This window comes from Gasterosteus aculeatus, chromosome 4, assembly GCF_964276395.1.
Source record: "Gasterosteus aculeatus chromosome 4, fGasAcu3.hap1.1, whole genome shotgun sequence".
Classification (NCBI taxonomy): domain Eukaryota; kingdom Metazoa; phylum Chordata; class Actinopteri; order Perciformes; family Gasterosteidae; genus Gasterosteus; species Gasterosteus aculeatus.
In genome coordinates, this window is record NC_135691.1 from 16927765 (window position 1) to 16946981 (window position 19217).

Consider the following 19217-nt stretch of genomic DNA (forward strand, 5'->3'; position numbering starts at 1 on the left):
TAAAAAAAGCTCTGGAAGAGGAGAGAGAGCAACAGACATAATCCCATGTTCTTTGACATTCCTTTTCTACCTCAGTGACAAATAAGTGAAGGAAATATATTAATCATGGGCCGAGTCTGAATTATTCAAGATCTGCAGCCTATAATTTAATCGTGTCATTTTCTCATGCATCGCAGACAACCATCAGATCCTTTTGAAACTTGGCTCTGGAGTTTTACTGTACGTAACTTTTTGAGTGGGTTGATTGATGGATCCGTCCATACAGGCGAGCTACTGACCCCCACCCCGCCGAGCGGTTATTTCCTCGTGTTTATCCGGTCTGTGAAATATCGTCGAGCATTAAACCGGTCTATGAGGAGAAAAGGGTTGGGGACCGCTAGTTCAACTGATCATCTGACCAAAATAATGGGGGGCGGGGGGGGTTGTGTTGTCAAATTTACCATCTTGGGGCTTTTTTTTTATTATTATGATTATTCATAATTGATTTCAGACTCAATATGCTTTTAAAGCTCTTACTAATACTTCCAACTATTTGTGTTTGGCAGAAGACAACCTGCAATGGTTAAGATGTCATCCGATTAGCCTTATGTTGGACATCGTTTCAGATCTCTGTTACCAATAAAAAAATTAATCAGAACGGAACACCAGATAAAAGTTCCGTGAGGACACACACTTGATCCATAAACCCCCTTTAAACAAGACAAATCAATATGACTGAAAGCAGCATTCATCTCCTACACCATGTCTTACTTTATCCTCATTTTTACCTTCTAATACAGAAGAAGGAAAACAAAAAGACATTTTCATAAAAGAAAGGAGAGAATCGCTTTAAAATAATCTCAACAGATGTCATGTCGGCGTGTGCGTGCACACATACACACACGCAAACACTCCGCACCGTGGCGAGCCAAAGTTAGCTGTGAATAAATTAGCTTATCTCTTCTCCATCTCGAGCTCATGAATAAAAGATCTGGTGGCTGAAGAGGAACAGAAAACACATTTACAAAGAGGCAAAATGGAAAACAGAGGAGGGCAGATGAATACCTATAAGTGTGTGTGTATGAATGTGACTGTGTGTGTGTAAATAGATCATCCCAAATAGCTGCTAACAGCATAACGCTCTTTAACAGGATTAGGTGAGGGATTAGCTAATAGCTGACAGAGAGAATGAACACTGTAGAGAGAGAGACAGAAAGACTGAACGGGAGTGACGGACACGCCGTAGATCCGAGAGAGAGAGGTGAAGAGGTGATGAAACCATTCTATAAAGTCCTGTGTGCTGATACACATCTTTAAAGGAGCAATTGAGTCAATTTAGTCAGCAATTCTACTCAAGAGACAGTGAGCGTGTACAGGACCTGGTAAAGCAACACCCTGAGACGAAAGAATAAATAAAATTAAAAAATGAACAACGTTGTTATTGTGGCAAATAGATCAGCAGAAGAACGTAGCGAGGTGTCGCAAAGTCGTTTCTCCAGTTTAATAGCAGTGAGAGATAAGTGAGAGCGGTGTGTTAAACACTACAGCAACTATCAAACTATGACTATCGAATCGATGTTGTAAATACTGAATGATAATGTTAACTTAGGATAGCACTTTGGGAAAACTTTGGGAAAAAATCGCGAGTTGACTCAACACATTATCCATGAGTTGAGTATACTCAAAAAAGCTTTGCAGCTGGTTGCTTAACTATTTGAAGTATTCTCACAGCGTGTTTGTCTGCTAACACATTGGATGGTGTGTCTGGCGCACAGCTAACGTGTGTTTGGCTAACAGTTAACAAAACAACGATACACGTACGGCTCTGCTGGGTACGTATAGGCTGCGTACCTGAACAAATACTCAGATGTGAACAGATGATACATCCAAGTGTCTTATGAAACATACAATCAGTGAGTATTAAGCAAACGGCACAGGAAGGGATTCCACAATGTTATAAGCGGTCTAAAGTGAGGTTGATGCAGCACTTGACCACATGAACAAAGCTCTTTATGCTGTTCTCATGGACAATCGAGCCAGATTAATCACATTTAACTCCTTTGCCCCTCCAGCACTTTCAAAAATGCTTAAATAAACAAAAAGGTATTTTGCTTGTATCACCGTAATAATCTAAACTCCAAAAGTCCAGTCACACCCCCCCGCCTCCCCTCCTCTCACACACACACACACACACACACACAGAAAGACACACATCTTGACATAACCTCAGCACCATTCATTAGTGGGAAACAATTAGTTGGAGCGTGGAGGCACCTCGGATTAGATTCATTATGCGAACAAGCTCTCATGTGCCGCTGAAGCCCGAGCAGCGCCTCAGCCAGAAGCCCCCCGCGTCCTCTGCGTTCAGACACAACAGCCGTTAAACAGTGTCGAGATTCAACACCAGTCCGTCCCAAGGGCGATGTGATACGCAGCATAACGGAGCGTTGAAGTGCCCGACGGCGCCAAATGAGAGTTAACAAACCAAAATGAATTTTAAACACAGGGCCGGGAGAGTGGCCGTGGACTTCATGCGCGCCGGGTTCACTTACACCTCGAGGAAGAACGATAAAGCGATGGTACCCTCGAGTGCCTCGCAGCGGAAAGGCCCACTACCTCATGCTCGAGGAAGTAAATCTAGAGGCCCCAGGAGAGGAAGGAACCCAAATAGCCTGTGAACATCCACTTTCTATCATCGGCCTTCGGGTGCGCTAATGAAACTACTCTAAAAAAGAGTCATGGGTCAGAAAAACATGCTTGGGTAATTGTTGGTTAGCAATAACAGTCCCTTTCAACGGCTTGCTTGCATAGGGCAACATTGTTTCCCCTTTGAGGCTAAATTAAAAAGCGCGGCTGCTTTAGGGGAGAGTGGCACCTCCTCGCTGATTAAGAACTTGTTAATTCACTCCAGTTTCCCCCACGAATCCGATTCTGGTGTCTGATGTGACCGCTCTGCTCCTGCGAGATTGACTTGACCGAGCAAAGAGAGAGCACAGTTGACCTTTGTAATAAAATATTGGTTAGATCTACTTTAAAATGATAATTAGACCGGTACAATAAATAAATAAATAGTACTGTTCATAATATATATTGTTGTTTTTTGGTGTATATATTTCTTTATAAACTTCACTCTTTTGATAATTATAATTTATAATTATAATCTTCACAGAAAAGCAAACTAAAATTGTGTAATGTAAATGATTAGCTAGCGCATGATCTATTTATAAGCTATTAGTCAATCAATCAATCTCTCTTACTTTGTAAGGTTCGCCGAACAGGTTGAATCCGGTTGAGAACAGGTCTTCATCCTGTTGGACCTCCTGGTTCCTCCTCTCCCACTCCCTCCTCTTCAGGGCGCTGCGATCCGACTCCAGATGACTGGGGGGGGGGGGGGGGGGGTCACACAAAGAGAAGACAAGCTTGTTAGCACCCTCACTGAGGCCGACACGCCGCCTGCCGCTGGTTATTTTAATTTCTAACAAGTGTGTTTTATGGATCTGCACCAAGCGTTGGCTGTGTGCAGATCCATAAAACACTGTGTGGTAGCTGGTAAAGGCCAAAAAAACAACACACACACAAAACAAAGGGTAACTCAGGTCAGTTCAAAACTGATACAAATCCAAAGTAGAAAGAGAGCAACATAAAACAAAGCTAAAGGCTGGTTTAAGCTCCAAAGTAACAGCAAGAACCAACTGATGAAGAGTGGCGTGTGTAAAAACATCAAGCTAGACTTAACATAGATTTGGTGTTCAATTTATCAAAACCGTCTGGACAGGACATGGCCTCCTTTCACCTCCCCCGTCCTTCGGTCTTAAACATGCCACAATGACCTCGTCCCTTTCAGACCCATAAACGGTCGTCCCAGCCAAGTGTTACTTCTGGAGCGTTTACAACATCGTCTCACGTTTATTTGCATCCCCTCATCGCTGTGATCGAGAGCTTTTTTTTAGTCGAGACTTTTGCGTGAACTCTGGCGGTCTTAAATTTGATTTGTGAAGGCTGTGTGACCTTCATCCCATGCTGCTACAGACCAGTGCGCTGACACAAAACTTATTTTATTTCTTTGTTTTGTCAAAACAAGATCAGCCAAGGTTAATATATTTCAAAATTCATGAGGAATGGTACTAAAGGTTTTGTTTTGGAGTTGAACTTCCTGTTTGCTGAAAAAAATGTCTGGTGCAGAAGAAGAAAGAAAAAAAGAATGTCGCCATAGCAGATAAACAACACTCTTATATCTCTGGGTTCTGCATACAGCGGGGGGGGGGGCAGCTAAGGCAATTAGCATAGCATAAATACTGGGTAACACAGTTGTGTATGCCCTTAATACCACCTGGAAGGCCGCAAACTCTTAGTATCTTATTTACTCACACAAACAAAAATCCCAAAATTTTAACACGACAATGTATTTTCTTCTAAGAAATAATTGACTCATAGAACTTATCCCAGACCAACAAATGACTCCAGTCTTTATGCTAAGCTAAGCCAATCCCCTTCTGTCTCCCGCTGAGGACAAAGTCACTGGAGTCGTACTGAGCTTCTCATCTACTTCTGAGAATTCAGATTGAAAAGATCCCTGTAATAAATGAGCTTTTACTCGTCCCGTAGTCACAGACTGTGTTTGTCAGACATAAAAAGTATTGTTATTTTTTTTAACGTATTTACTTATGTAATCCGCTATATATATACTTTTTTCTTCTTTTAACTGCACAGTTACTGATTGACCCGATGCCACCCTTAAACTTTCACAGTCACAAGAAACCCCTGAGAAAATCTACAAGCCGGCAGCCAACCTTGTGGGTGCGTGCTGGTGATTGACCGCAAAGCTGTGGCCCGCCGCCCCCGGGAGGGAGGTCTCGGTTTCATCACATCCACCACCGCCACATGAGACAGGCTGGCTAATTAGCATTCAACACAATTAAGAGAGACTCTCTCTTTTTGTCTACCAGGCCTTGCCTTCAACATTCATCCTGTCAGCAAGTTGTGAGTGGGAGGGAGAGGGAGCGCAAAGGCAACAAGAGGAGAGAGGGAAGAAGAAGAAAGAAAGAATCTCAGAGGCCCATGGGAGAGAAAAAGAAAAAGAAAAGGGTTTCAGGGCAAGCGTTTCTAACGGTTTCTAAAGGGATAGAAAAATAACCGAGTGATGAAAGACAAGAGGGGAGAGACGAGGGAGAGGGAGGTAGAAGAGGAGGGAAAAGGCAGAGGATAGCAGAGGGAATACCAGAGCAAAGTGATTGGCAGGTGAGGTGCGTGCGTTACGTCCGTGTGCGTGCATGTGATCGCTGCGCATGCTGGGACCGCTGGTCGACATGCGCATCGCCTGTGAGCGCAGAGAGAGAACTGACACAGCTGTCAGTGTGACACACAAACAGACACACAGATCTCTGTCTGTCACCTGCTAGACGTTGAAATAGGGGGAATCGGGTCAGACGAGGTAATTAACACATCCAGGATTTACTGCCACACGCGTGTGACTCTACCAGTCACACGCAGGTTAAACTGACACTCGTTTTTTTACACATCAATGAATTTACTTACTTTTCTCTCTTTACAGGTTTTCTAACCACAGCGCTAAGATCAGTCAGGTCAGTGAAACTGTTTAACAACAACAAGTAGAAATTAGTTTTAACTCGATGGCAAGCTGCGTGTGGCTGAAATAGTCTCTTTGAAGTAAATAATTATGCAGCCAGTGTGGAATTGGGGTGTTGGGTTGGTGGCTGGCGGCTGGTGAACGTGGTGCTTGGAGTGCTAGCCCTTGTTTAATTCTAGAGGAAGAGGTGAAGGTAGCAAGGTCTTGGCTCTGGGAGTCTTCCCATCAGGGATCCAGGATCGTGTAATGGGATGATGGCCCTCCATCAACTTCACTCAGCTATGACATAAAAAACTGACCTGCAGTTATTGACCTAGCCAGAATACATCATTAGTCCACTGTCTTTTTCAACTAGCAGGAAGTCCTTCAGGATTTGGGAATAAAATACATCTTTAACGCTGCTTGACATTCAGATCTGACAAAACTATGGAATTGAGTGTATCTTTTATATTGTTCATTCAGTACACATGATATCCGATGTAGTCTGCCCATCCGGGAGAGGGATCCTCCTCTGACGTTCTCCTCAAGGTCCCTCCCCTTTTTTCCACATTTTGGTACGGAGGATGTCGCATGTGTCACCCTCAAACGAGATTCAGTATAATATTAATCATCAAAAAATAATCAGTATGCTATAATATGTATATATGTCAGTCTTCTTGTCTGCTTTAATGGCGATAAAATCTGCGCTCTTTCCGCATTGCCAACAGATTTTCCGGGGAAGTTGCTACAAGCAGGTCGATTTGTTACTAAAGTTGCAGTCATGAATTCATTACGTAATAACGTAAAACATAAAGCATAGTATTTACGTAGAATACAAAATAAGGCAACTCAAATTGACTGTTCATCTTGGCAAAAAATATGTCAATATATGTCATATGTCAATATATTTGATTTGTTTGTTCATTATGACATTTTTTTTTTTTATTTAAACACAACACATTTTATATGATCAGATATTTTTAAAAACAACATATTGAATTTTAGAACAATTACACGTTACATATAATTGAACAATTAAATTTCTTTTCTTGTTAATAAATCCACACATTCTGAACCATTATAGTTCTAAGCAGTCTATTGGTAGTTACTTATGATGCTACCAAACTGTTATTGGTATAAGCTAATACTAAGGTATATATGCTATTTTATTGAACCAGCAACTTAACTCAAAGTGTGCACGAGGCATCTCTTTCCAGCTGTCTCCAGGCTGTTGTGCACAAGCTGAGCGCCATGCACTTCTGCAGCCAGGCACATGTTATTTTTGTCATTTAGAGGGAAATTGTGTGCATTTTTGCTTTTGAGTCACTTTACAAAAGTTGCTAAAAGTGCCAAATATATTTTTTTAAATAGCTAAACTTGTTAGGTGCCGTTTGGAAAAAAAAGCAGTCAGGAAAGTTGCTGAACTAGCAACAAAGTTGCTAAGTTGCGCTCTTTATTTCATCCAGTCCTTAAGAATGTGTAAGCTTGGGGCAAACCAATTTTCCCTCAGGCTGTCTATTTAAGAATGCTGATGGCTAAATTGTACATCATACAATTATTTTTTAAATTGGCAATTGGCTAAAGTGCTTCATAGACGCGCCTTCTGCCGGCAATCTTGAGAAACAAAACCCGCATAAAGACAGGACGTGCGTATGACAGGCAGGCACTTGCCCGGGTGACACGACGAGTGCCATGTACTACAACACTCACTGAGAAACCGAGCATTGCTGAAGCATTTGTGTAATTACGACTGACCATAGCAGACTCACCAGTTAGAGTAATACAGTACTCTAATTGAGTAAAACCCTAAGTAAAGAAAGTCCCTTTCCCTTGAAGGGATTCAGTTTGCAGGATATTAAAACAGTAAGTATGTGCTTTCAAGATTCATATTTCACGGCTGTTTATCATAGTTGTTATTTTTCCAGCGTCTAGGCGTAACAGTCTCAAGCTCTTTCCTGGGGTGTCGAAGTTATGACCCGGCCTACTCTGTCTGTGATTGGCTGGTACCTGGCAAAAATCACCTTGAATTTTTTTTAGCTGCTTTTAAAGTTTATTTGTAGACTCTAAAAAGGGATTCAACCACTAAAACACAAGGAATTTGTCTATTCACAAAACCAACAAAGAAATGATTGATGTATTGTTGCATTACATTGAGACATACTGTGTTGGAAGTGATAAGCTTTAGTCGTGACTCAATAGCCAGGCCAGTCCCACGAACAGCCAACAACACTTGTTCAACAAACAGTTTCACCATTTAGGGGAAGAATATGAACAAAATCTATCTAGGTTGGGTTTTGCCTTCATGCATATGTTTTCTTAATGTGCTGTGCTTTAACTTTTCAGGGCCACCGTAGTTTCATCCACATCAGAAAGCAAATCTATTTGGATTTAGACTTTGAGCCATAAATATTAAAATATTATCCATGTTTTGATCCCAAATCCTAACATTCGTTTCTGATAATATCACCTGTTGGTAGACCACACTCACAGATAATAACACAACATCCACTTTTGAAATACCGAAAAGGAAGAAAGAAGGTACGGAAGACAGAGGGATGGATGGTGGACAGACGGATGGACAGATGGGTTTGGTGGGGGATTAATACCAGTGGTGACATCCGCAGTGGGCATGCTGTCGATGTTGATATTTTCTCTGAATAAAACTGTAGCAATGGCAGCTTTCTTTCCTACCACTCTGCTTTCCTTCTGCGCGTGTCCAAAAGGAATGGTGATAGCCACAGTAAACTCTGTGAGTTCAATCTAGTAGAGCTATACTGTGCTCCGCTGATAGTTAAACGCACACTCACACAGACACACACACACACACCGGTCTCTGAAACAAAGCATCATCACCCTCTCTTTACTTTCACTGCACAGTACTTCAGTAACGCAACTGAGTGCCCAATAGCAGGCAGCTCTGCCTTTGGACCACTTTGCATGGGTTTTAATAGTAATGGCACTGTCCACAAAACACAGCGTTTAGTATATTAAAAATGTTTCCAACACAGCAGCCGGATGTTGAAGGTGGACAGCGGATTGGGTTGAGCATGAAGAGGGTTCTGTGTTCTGTCGTTGGGGGAAGAAGAGAACAGCTCAGTTCTGCGTATGTCATCATGAGAGTTTCTGGAGCTGCTTCACTGAAAATCAACTGGAGCCTGACTGTGTGGACTCAGGCTGCATTTGCGTCTCACGGGAATAACTGTCAGAGCAGTTCAAGGAAGCAGCCTGGAATTATTTTTCAAATTTGTTTCGAAACAGTGAAGACATTTTGTCGACGAGCCAATGGCGGATCCGAAAAACGCCGAACCAGCTAATATGGAAGTTCAGTCACCGTGTTTTATTTGTCCACATATAAACAAGCAGGTCCAGCAGTTAATTCCTTCTGTTTCAGTTCACAATGTATACATAAACAAACAAAGAAAAGACATATGTGCCTGGTGGTAGAACGATCACAGCTCCGGTGAGGCTCTGGTAATGGATTATGCCACCACTACTTTGATATTTAAAAAAATATTTATTTTGGTGTATGAAAATATTTGTGCATTGCATTCTTTAGCATCAACTGCTCTGCTTTTCCAGAAATGCTCTTCTTTGGACATTTATTATATAAAAACTCATTTTAGGCCTATTTTTAGGCCTAAGTGTTTTTTTTCTTCTCTTTACTTAAAATGTCCAACCCAAAACTATTTATACAGGTCCTAAATTGTACACATTACCAAAATGATATATGGAAGGAACTGTACAAATCAATGCTGGATAGTTGGATTGACAATTGGATTGGTGTTTTTGCTTGGTGGGCGACAATGCCTTTATTGGCCCAATATTATGGAATGCCGTTTTAGTCTAAATTAAATAAATACATAAATAAATAAATAAATGAATAAATACATGAAATATGCATTTCAAATACATCATGAAATAAATAAATGAGGCAATAAATACATAAATATTAAATACATTTAGTTATTTCATGGTACTTTTATTTCATAATGCCACTTTTCATTTCATGGTACTTTTATTTCATAATGCCACTTTTCATTTCATGGTACTTTTATTTCATAATGCCACTTTTCATTTCCAGAGACTTTTATTTCATAATGCCGTTTTACATTTCCAGAGACTTTTACTTCATAATGCCGTTTTTCATTTCATGGTACTTTTATTTCATAATGCCACTTTTCATTTCATGGTACTTTTATTTCATAATGCCACTTTTCATTTCACGGTATTTTTATTTCAAAATACCACTTTTCATTTCCAGAGACTTTTATTTCTTAATGCTGTTTTACATTTCCAGAGACTTTTACTTCATAATGCCGTTTTTCATTTCCAGAGACTTTAATTTCATAATGCCGTTTTACATTTCACGTTCTTATATGCAAATAAGGGGGCGTGGCTATATCTCACATTCAGAACAGACAACAGAGCCTTGTGCAAAAGAAGGCTGGCTAAGGGACGTGAGTGTTGACATAATGGAAGACATTGGTGGGCTCCGAGGTAGCATGCTAGCATTAGCAGATCAAATCGGTCAACATGGGTTTTCTGCAGATACGATTTTGTCACATATTGAGGTTTTTTTGGAAATACTAGGGCGGATAAGTGCTCTTCGAAATGTATACATAGACGACAAAGTTTTAACTTGTTTAAGACTGATTGAGCACCGCGTGCGTGTGGAAGAGGTCCAAGTTGAAGAAGTCAACATTAGCTGGCACTACAAGCACAGGTCCTGGATGCCCGCCTCTGAATATTCCTGGCGACAAGCTGGCTAACTTTGTGTTGTCAAAATATTGCGGTGTATCAACCCGAGAAATCGCAGATCTGTTTGGTGTGTCGGTTTGAAAAACGGCCTTATGAAATAAAAGTCTCTGGAAATGTAAAACGGCATTATGAAATAAAAGTCTCTGGAAATGAAAAGTGGCATTATGAAATAAAAGTACCATGAAATGAAAAGTGGCATTATGAAATAAAAGTACCATGAAATAATTAAATGTATTTAATATTTATGTATTTATTGCCTCATTTATTTATTTCATGATGCATTTCAAATGCATATTTCATGTATTTATTCATTTATTTATGTATTTATTTAATTTTGACTAAAACGGCATTCCATACGATATTTCTGTGTCCGTGCAAGCTGATAATTATTTCCATTATTCCGTTTAGCCAAATTTGTAATTTAAAATTATATTCTATACAATTGCATATTTGGTACCGCCATCCCTCTTTGCTTCTTCCCACAGGGAGTCCCTAATTTAACTGTTTAAAATTCACCCGCGAGGGAGGTTTACCCCAAGACATAACATTCCTGTATCTATCCATCTAAATTGCAGCGAGCTAATTACTTCCCGGCGGCAAATTCCACGACGCCGCAGACTCGTGCCTATTAATTATTCCTCATCACATTTGGTGAATTATCTTAGTCCTTACCACCAGTTGAGGTCACCTGCACGGTAACAAGTTGAACAGTCATGAGTCTCCTTTTTACTCCTTGTGTCCAACCAAAATGTAATGGTCGCTGTTGAAAACAATTGAAAATATCCTGTAACATAAGATCAGGCAGTGCACTGAGGTTTGCACCATACTTTGCAACAAAGGCACTGAAAACACCAACAAAATGCCTTTATCCAGCTACATTTTTATATTTTAACACATGAATGGATTATTTTTAGATCATATACCTGCCAGGGGTGCAGTCAATATCTAAAATTATGATTACTGCATGACTTTTTGGAGTATTCACATTCCACTAGAACTCAAGATACATGCCTAGGAAGACCTAGAAAAAAGCTTAACTTGCAGAAAATAACCAAACTGATTTTTGGAATTTCAACAAAATGCTTGCCTATTCTGTCCCATTGGCTGTATCCTCAGTTTTGGGGTTTAGCAGCTTATAAAAATATACTATCGTGTTTTTTACCCTGCTGATTGTGTTCTACCCACACAGCAGGTTTTAGTCATTTTTTCTGTTGTTTGCTAGAAGATGAAAGTTAAGAGGAGGACCTTTCAGGCAACACAAATTGAAGGAGAGCCTTTCCTTATTTGGAGAGACCTTATTACACTCATTCTATCGGGCTGCTATCTCCGGGTCTAAAGAAGAAGCCAATGAAGGAAATCATGAGTGGGCAACTCCTCTGTTAATAATAAGCAAAAATAATTTAGATGGTGAATGGGGAAATGACCTCTGTATTCTCACTTCCTCACATTCAATTAGACTCAGTTCCGCCCTCTGGTATCACTTCCGGTGGCAAAAAGACACGATAACAACAGACGAAAACCAACATAACAAACTTTAATTTGGACATTAATTATTCAGAAAACCAATAAAGCCACCGCCAGTCAGCACACTCACATCGCCACCTTTTCTTGAACAAAAATAAGTGTTTTATAAGAGTTTTTGTTCCAGAAAGACAAAACTTTACCCGCCGTTTTACAATCGACACCTCTGAAAGTAAAGGCGACTTTATGAAAGGTTGCTTTAAAATGAACCATTGTATTACTAAAAGTGAAACACGGTTGATTATTATACTTTGTATAATAGTGGTGTTTTATAATTTTCAATCTTTGTATTACATTTAGCCTGCATTAAAACCAGGCGGTTGAATTAGGAATAATGCCTTGAATGCGTAGCGTGCACGCGTGTGTGTGTGTGTGTGTGTGTGTGTGTGTGTGTGTGTGTGTGTGTGTCGGGAGAGAGAGAACGGGTAAAGCGAGTTCCTTTGGAATGACAGGGAGAAGTGAGGGGGATAATGAGAGGAGGTGGAAGAGGAGGAGGCAGGAGAGAGGAATTGCTGTCAGGCAGCAGACAAAAGCTTTGTTTGAAGTGTCAGTTCGACGACGCATTGCGCGGTTGTGTGTGTTTTCTGGTCCGCGCGTTCAGTCAGACAGGATTAGTCATCAGAGAGATATCAGCAGGCATTCCTGGATAGAAGAAGGAGATGAAGAAGAATAAGAAGAGCAAGAATGCCGTGGAATCAGGATTTCAGCCTTAAGGTGTCTGGATGTGGTCGTCGAGAAGGAGGACATCAGAAACGGCGGCCATCGTGTCTTTGCGTGTGTTTGACATGAGTATTATAATGAGACGAGACCTTAAAAGCGCATTGTTGCCTTCCGGCTTTGTTTTTTAATGCACTTGGCACGAACCTCACGTGTTTGATACTGATGAAGGGATCAATAGGCCGGGTGAAGTGCGTACGGCGCGCGGGAGGAGGAGGGGGGGGCAAAGTTTGAGAGAACTCTGCGGCTCTTGAGTGTCACGTCGCACCACGGGAGAGATATCATAATAATGAACACACAGAAGCGCTGCTCTCGTTTACATGTGTAAATATTTCCTTGGTGTTTATTTGTTGTCTGTTTGAGCTTAAAAAACAATGATCATATATGTGGAACAAAAATGTCTCCTTATCCTTTAGTTTTCCGAAACATCTAAAGTACTTGGAGATGTTGTAGTCGTGACACCAGTGTTGCAAGAGCATCGATTCTCCGTTAGGATTTCACAATAAATCTAAGAAATAACACATCATACTGAAAGTCATTCTTGCTATGTGTTCTATGGAAAACGATGTGTCCCTCATTTAAGCTGTAAGTCCTTTATACAATAGATACCCAAGTCTTTCTAGTGGATAACTACTACCTATATTACTAACTGGAAAACTGCTTTTTTTACCCAACATCCCATCCTTCATCCTGCACACGGCCCCACGACGTCCAACAGTAAAGGCTCTGCGTCTGAGCACGCAGAAATAAGTGAAGTCAACTCAGATGAGTGTGTCGACATTTTCCTCAAGTGGAACCTTTGCTCACAATCACAGAACAAAGTTCAGTCAGACTTCACATGACAAGCATGGGGGACAAAAACAAAAAAAGTAGTGCCAAAAGCATCAGCGCTGTGCCAGTAAAAGCATCGTTGGTCAAATGCCTTTGCTAATGTTTGATGAGAAAGGAAACACATTGTTCAGCATAATGTTTGTTACACCTCAAGCTCCTATGTGCGAATATTGGGAGCCTTTTTGCCTCTCAGCGGCTCTCAACATGGCAACGGCTAAGCTGGCTGCTAGCAGCTAATGCCGCTAACGCTAACCAAGAAAGTTCCGCTCCGACAGGTGAGCGCATTTATCCATGCGTGCATGTGGAACTCGCACCAGCAGACAGAGGCAGCGTGACTGCCCAAAACGACCCCCCCCTCCCCCCGTCGGCCAGCCAGTCCGCCCCCACAAAGTTGTAGACCTCGGGGGAAACACGGAAGCCGACAGACAAAGCTAGCACGGTTTACCTCAGGGCGGACGCAGTGACAGGTGGCTTACCCCTCTAAGCGCCATAAGAGTTCAGTGTAGAGCGGCAACGGCGAGCAAGGCCAGGCCATCAAATTTACCGGTATCGACCATTCAGTCAGAGCCTTTGCAACACGGGGAAAAAAATCAGTACGCTAACATAGTTCAATGATGTGTGCAGAGGCTGGAATTTGCATGTATTTAATCACTGCGTTGTTTTAGGTTACATCGTGGCTTTTGGAGCGCAGTAAAACAAAGGATTAAAGAGAGTGAGAGAAACAACAATGAGAGAGAGAGATGTTGAAGTGTGACACAATGAAAACGGGCCACTCAGACACATTTCTGAGTGCAAACACTTTTGAATTGAATCATCGTCGGAGCAAACACGGACTCGAGTGACTCACGAGGCCGTTCTCACGCCATCCCATCCAGTCTCACCTCACCCGGGCCGCCACACACGGACTTCACTGTAAATGTCTAAAATGGCCCCGCGGAGCTGAAAGTACGAGGTTGAAATTCATAATAACAGAAACATATGAATAATTTAGAATTACTCAATGTCTCCCACATGTGTGCGATGTACTTTTTCTAGCAGTGGAAGGCTGAAAGTAATCCTTTCTGAAAAGTTCTCCTCCCTCTGAGGAGTGATTTCTTCTCCCAGAACACAAGGAGAGCATCATCAAATGTGTGATAATTCACAGCTAAGGTGCAAAAACTCATACCGTTTTCATTAATAATGTACTTGTAATCCCTTTTATTAATTAGTGGCTGCCGACAAATGTCCAGATGAAATGTAAGAAAAGGACCTTCACACGTTTTGTTGTAGAAAGTGCTTTTATGTGGGAGTGCGGTGTCTTTCAAATGACCTCTTTACCTCTGGATCACTGCGATTCTGATGTAAAAACACATCAGGCTGAATGTGTGGAAAGATTAATCATGACTTTAGGCCAAGGCCATTTCTTTTCCCCACTGCGCTCTGATGTGTTTGCTGATACACATATTGCCGGCATGTAAAGTGAATGAATCTGTGAGGCGCGAGCAATATTCTGTTAGAAACTAACTCAAACAGAAACACCAACGCTCCACATTTCACTTTAATGCTGATCAGAGGAGCTAAACCGTTTTCATGATCTGTGTGAAAACTAAGGGAGTGTAGAAAAGGACTTGTTAACAAACTCCTTCGACCACCCTTTTACTCATAAGGAAATAACATAAAGTCGGCGAATCACAATCATTTAAAGGCACCTGTGAAGTTTACTTGGAAATTATGTGGACTTCTCTTACCGAACTGTTTTCCTGTTTTCCTGAGGCCTGCTGAACTTTACTCAATATATGTATATATATATATATATATATGTTGCATTTTCAAATCTATCCAAATACTGTGGAGATTAAACAATATTGACATAGCATTGTTGTTTTGTTTCGAACCTGCATCAAACACAGATGAGTTTACCTGCTTTCATGTAAGTTCCACATTTCAGTGATTGCTCAGTCTGTCTGTGGACTCCTTCACAGCATCCGGGGCCTTCGCCCTGATTGCCTCATAGACTTTCAATGACCCGTGATTACACGCAGCCTACGCTCTGCCTTTGATGTGTGTCTCCAGTCTGCCTTTTTGCTGCAGCAAAACCAATTTCAAAAAGACATTTAAAAACCGGTGGAAAATGAGCGCACAGTGGCAACAACACCACTGTATTCCTCGCGTTGAAATGTTTCTGGTAGTCATTTCACAGGAAGGTGTGATGCTAAAAGAGCCGCGGGTTGCCAACAAGACAAATGACACAAAATCCAAAATCGCAGTGGGGAGAACAAAACCTTGATAACTTGCTGTTGCCTTTTGAAAGGAAAACTGTTTATTCCCTGATTATCCAGATCAGCAATAAAAGCTTTCTTTATATTCTACCTTTTTATCTGATAATGAGGGGTTAATAATTTAACAAACACTTAAAAAGCAACCCCCGTCCCCCTCAACACACACACACGTCCATACTTAATCTGCAGACTATTAGCTGATGAGAAAGAATTAGAGCCTGGTAAATGACTTAATTAGATAATAAATGAATGCACTTATGCGCATCTTGCATTGTGTGAGATCAGAGAGAGACAGAGATGCAGGGATGCATCAGATAACAGGTCAGAGAAAGGAGAGTCAGACAGAGAGGTATCTGGTGACATTAATGTTTGCCTCCGAGCGCCGGGGACGTAGTCTGGCTAAAACAAAACACACACACACAAACACACAGTGTCCTTCACTCAGAAACACCCATTAGGAGGTGTTCATGTGGTTTCAAGCCTGTGCGGAAACATACAGACACACACACATACGCTACACACACTGCACACAGTGCGCGATAAGAAAACATTGTTAGACAGGCAGTTTATCATAAGGGCAGGAAGAGACAGAGAAAGATTAGGGAGACTCCACGTATTCACAGGAATATAAACGAGAGTGTATGTGTGTGTGTGTGTGTGTGTGTGTGTGTGTGTGTGTGTGTGTGTGTGTGTGTCTGTACAAATGACTCATAAGGAACGAAAAAAATTGGGAATCAAATTTAAATTATGTTGAACGGAACTTTGTGTCTGTTTTACAGTACACACTATACATGTGTGCGTCTCTCCCCTTATTTAATGACATTATGTTGGTTATATTTGTCACATAATCTTTGCTTTAATCTCCTTCACTTATACCCCTGCATGTAAACATATAGACCCGTCTGTGTGTGTGTGTGTGTGTGTGTGTGGGCCGCCGGCGTTCGTCGTCACGGTGATCGCAGTGTGTAAGGCTGTTTATATGATAACGAGACCTGTCATCTACAACATAATATCTCATCTCAGGATCTCACCAATGTAATCAGGGCCATTATGAGTCTCAGACATCATCGCCGATTTCACACGCTTGTCCGGATCCTCTGACGGTGTCTCTTTGCATCGTAGAGACGGCCACGTGATCCTCACGTTTCAATCGCAGCTCCTTTACTCGCGTGCACTTGGCCACGTGCACGTGTACGTTATGGTACGCTCAGTGGAAAAGCCCTTTGGACTTAGCAGAGGTACGTGGGCGCAGTGAGGATGAACACGGCGGGTGAGCTGGTGCCGGTTCTGTTGCTGTGGTCGGGTCCGGCTCAGTGAACCTTCCCAATGGAACAAGGCTTTTGTTTCAAGTGGGTAGAACAAAGGCGACGGTTCTGTACTCCAATCAGACACCCACTTTCACACTTGGGACCTGCTTTGGTTGAATGCAGGCCAAACCTGCTTGATCATTAGTGGATTTTAGTTCTGACTTTAAAAACATATATAAACAGCTGCTATGGAAGGTCTTCAAAATTCTGCGCAAATTATCCAGCCCAAACTATTTTGTCTACGTAAGCTTTACTCTCTTGGAGACACCAACGTGAGAGGTGCAGTGTATATAGGATGTGGCGTCATCTAGCAGTAAGGTTGCAGAATGCCACTTGATTGCCCCTCCACAAACTAATAAAATGTGAAGCCAGTGTTTGATTAGTCACTTCTGGACTACTGTTGACATCAGTTGGCTCCTTGTGTAGATATGCTTCTTCTAAGGTAAAGAAAACACAGCGATTCTCATTTTCAAGTTATTATTTATTAAAGAAAACATTATTATTAATGGTATCTTCCATCTCAACCAACACATCTCCATAAAAACGGAACAGTGGCCTTTTTTTTTTAGAAAATAAAGGTGTTTAACCTTTAGAAGAAATAACAATTTTGTTGATTTGATTTCAGAAGTAATAAAAGGCACCACTGCCCTACTTGCTCCAGTATGACTAATAGGTTAAGGTTGCCAGCGTTATGTATTTCTTGCTGCATGAGGCAGTGCAATTAGCCATAAACACTGGGATATTCTGAAAGGTGATGTTTCCAAGACAACATTATCATTTATATTTATATGTACACCAACTCCCGAGGGAAATATCTGGCTCTTCATAAACATGCTTGATGTGAGCATTGAGAGTGAAATAACTAAACAATAAGAAAGAGGCATGGGTTTGTCGATAGAAGCACCACCTTTCACATAACACAACTCCATCGTTGTCCATGTGCTGCTTAGAATCAACACATGCTAAAGGAATCCTAGCACGGAAATGAGGTGACAAAAATATGGCCGATATATCTGGGATAAAGCAAAATTATGATCACCTGTCACCACATTTACTTTTTATACATTAAGTGTCAAAATAAAACTGTCCATCAATTACATCAAAACAAATCTAGATAATACCTAAAATCTTCTCCATAATTACCAAACACCAAACCAATCATTTATCCCAAGAATCACCTCAGCAGATGCCGTACCAACTTAAATCCCTTCGCGCCCTAAATATAATCAAGGTCTCATCATAAAACTCTATGCATGAATTGAACAGCGAGACAGAGGCCATATTTTAGGATACCGAACAGCGGCACAAATAATCAGCTTTAGTGCAAATAATGCTTAAAAGCTACTCTCATGTATCATCAAATATCGGCGACACAACCAGCGAACTCAAAGTAAAGCCGCCACGTGTTTTATGGTGCTTTATGATACTCCCTGCAGGACTGTCGCAAGCCAGGTAATCACGCTTCATTGCACCTCGCTGAGCCAAAACTACCCATTCTACATTCGGCTGACAACTCGCAAAAACACCAGAACGATAATGAATGAGTAGAAGCCAAGTATCCCCATTTCATTGGCATAAACAAACCATCCTGCTGTTCTTACATGACCCCGTCTACTCTGCTGCAACACTCTGTCCTCCTTTCCCTTCTACCAAACCCTCTCACTTTCTCTGTGCCTCAGTGTGTGATTGTGTGTGTATGTGTGTGTGTGTGTGTGTGTGTGTGTGTGTGTACTAATGCCTGCAAGCATTAGCAAGTTGTACTGGACACACACAAACACGCAGATAAAAACACATACACAAACACACACAGACGCTCGCTGCTGCCTGCCAGTTTGTATGTATGCAAGACAGACGAAAGAGCAGCATGTGTGTGTGTGTGTGTGTGTGTGTGTGTGTGTGAGTGTGAGTGTGTCTAAAAAAGATAATACAATTTTTGGGACTCCGGCAGCAGTACCTCTTCTTCTATGTTGCTATGGTAACAAGCTCCGGACCAGAGAGTGAGAGCGAGAAAGATGGATAGAGACCCCCAAGGACACACACACACACACACACACACACACACCGCAAACATGCCTCCACACCACCACCTTCCTCTCCCTCTCTCTCTTTCTCTCTCTCTGCCTCAGACAAAGGCTTTTCCAGCCAATTATCCCGGCCCGGCACATGAAGGGTTAACAGCTGCTCAGTGTCTGTACCACAGAGATTCTACCTCGAGCCATTTGGTCTTGGCTGTAATCGCTGCACACTACTCTGCCGCGTTACATGCATGCCAACTATATG

At 41.6% G+C, this 19217-nt stretch overlaps 1 protein-coding gene across 1 annotated transcript in view; it reads right to left on the reverse strand.

Annotated features, from left to right (window-relative positions):
• aff2 (AF4/FMR2 family, member 2) overlaps nt 1-19217 on the reverse strand; it is a 118638-nt gene that overhangs the window by 79060 nt on the left and 20361 nt on the right. Inside the window, exon 2 of the mRNA XM_040174066.2 lies at nt 3237-3357. Within this exon, the coding sequence (XP_040030000.2) occupies nt 3237-3357 (121 nt within the window). The remainder of the gene's footprint in view (nt 1-3236; nt 3358-19217) is intronic.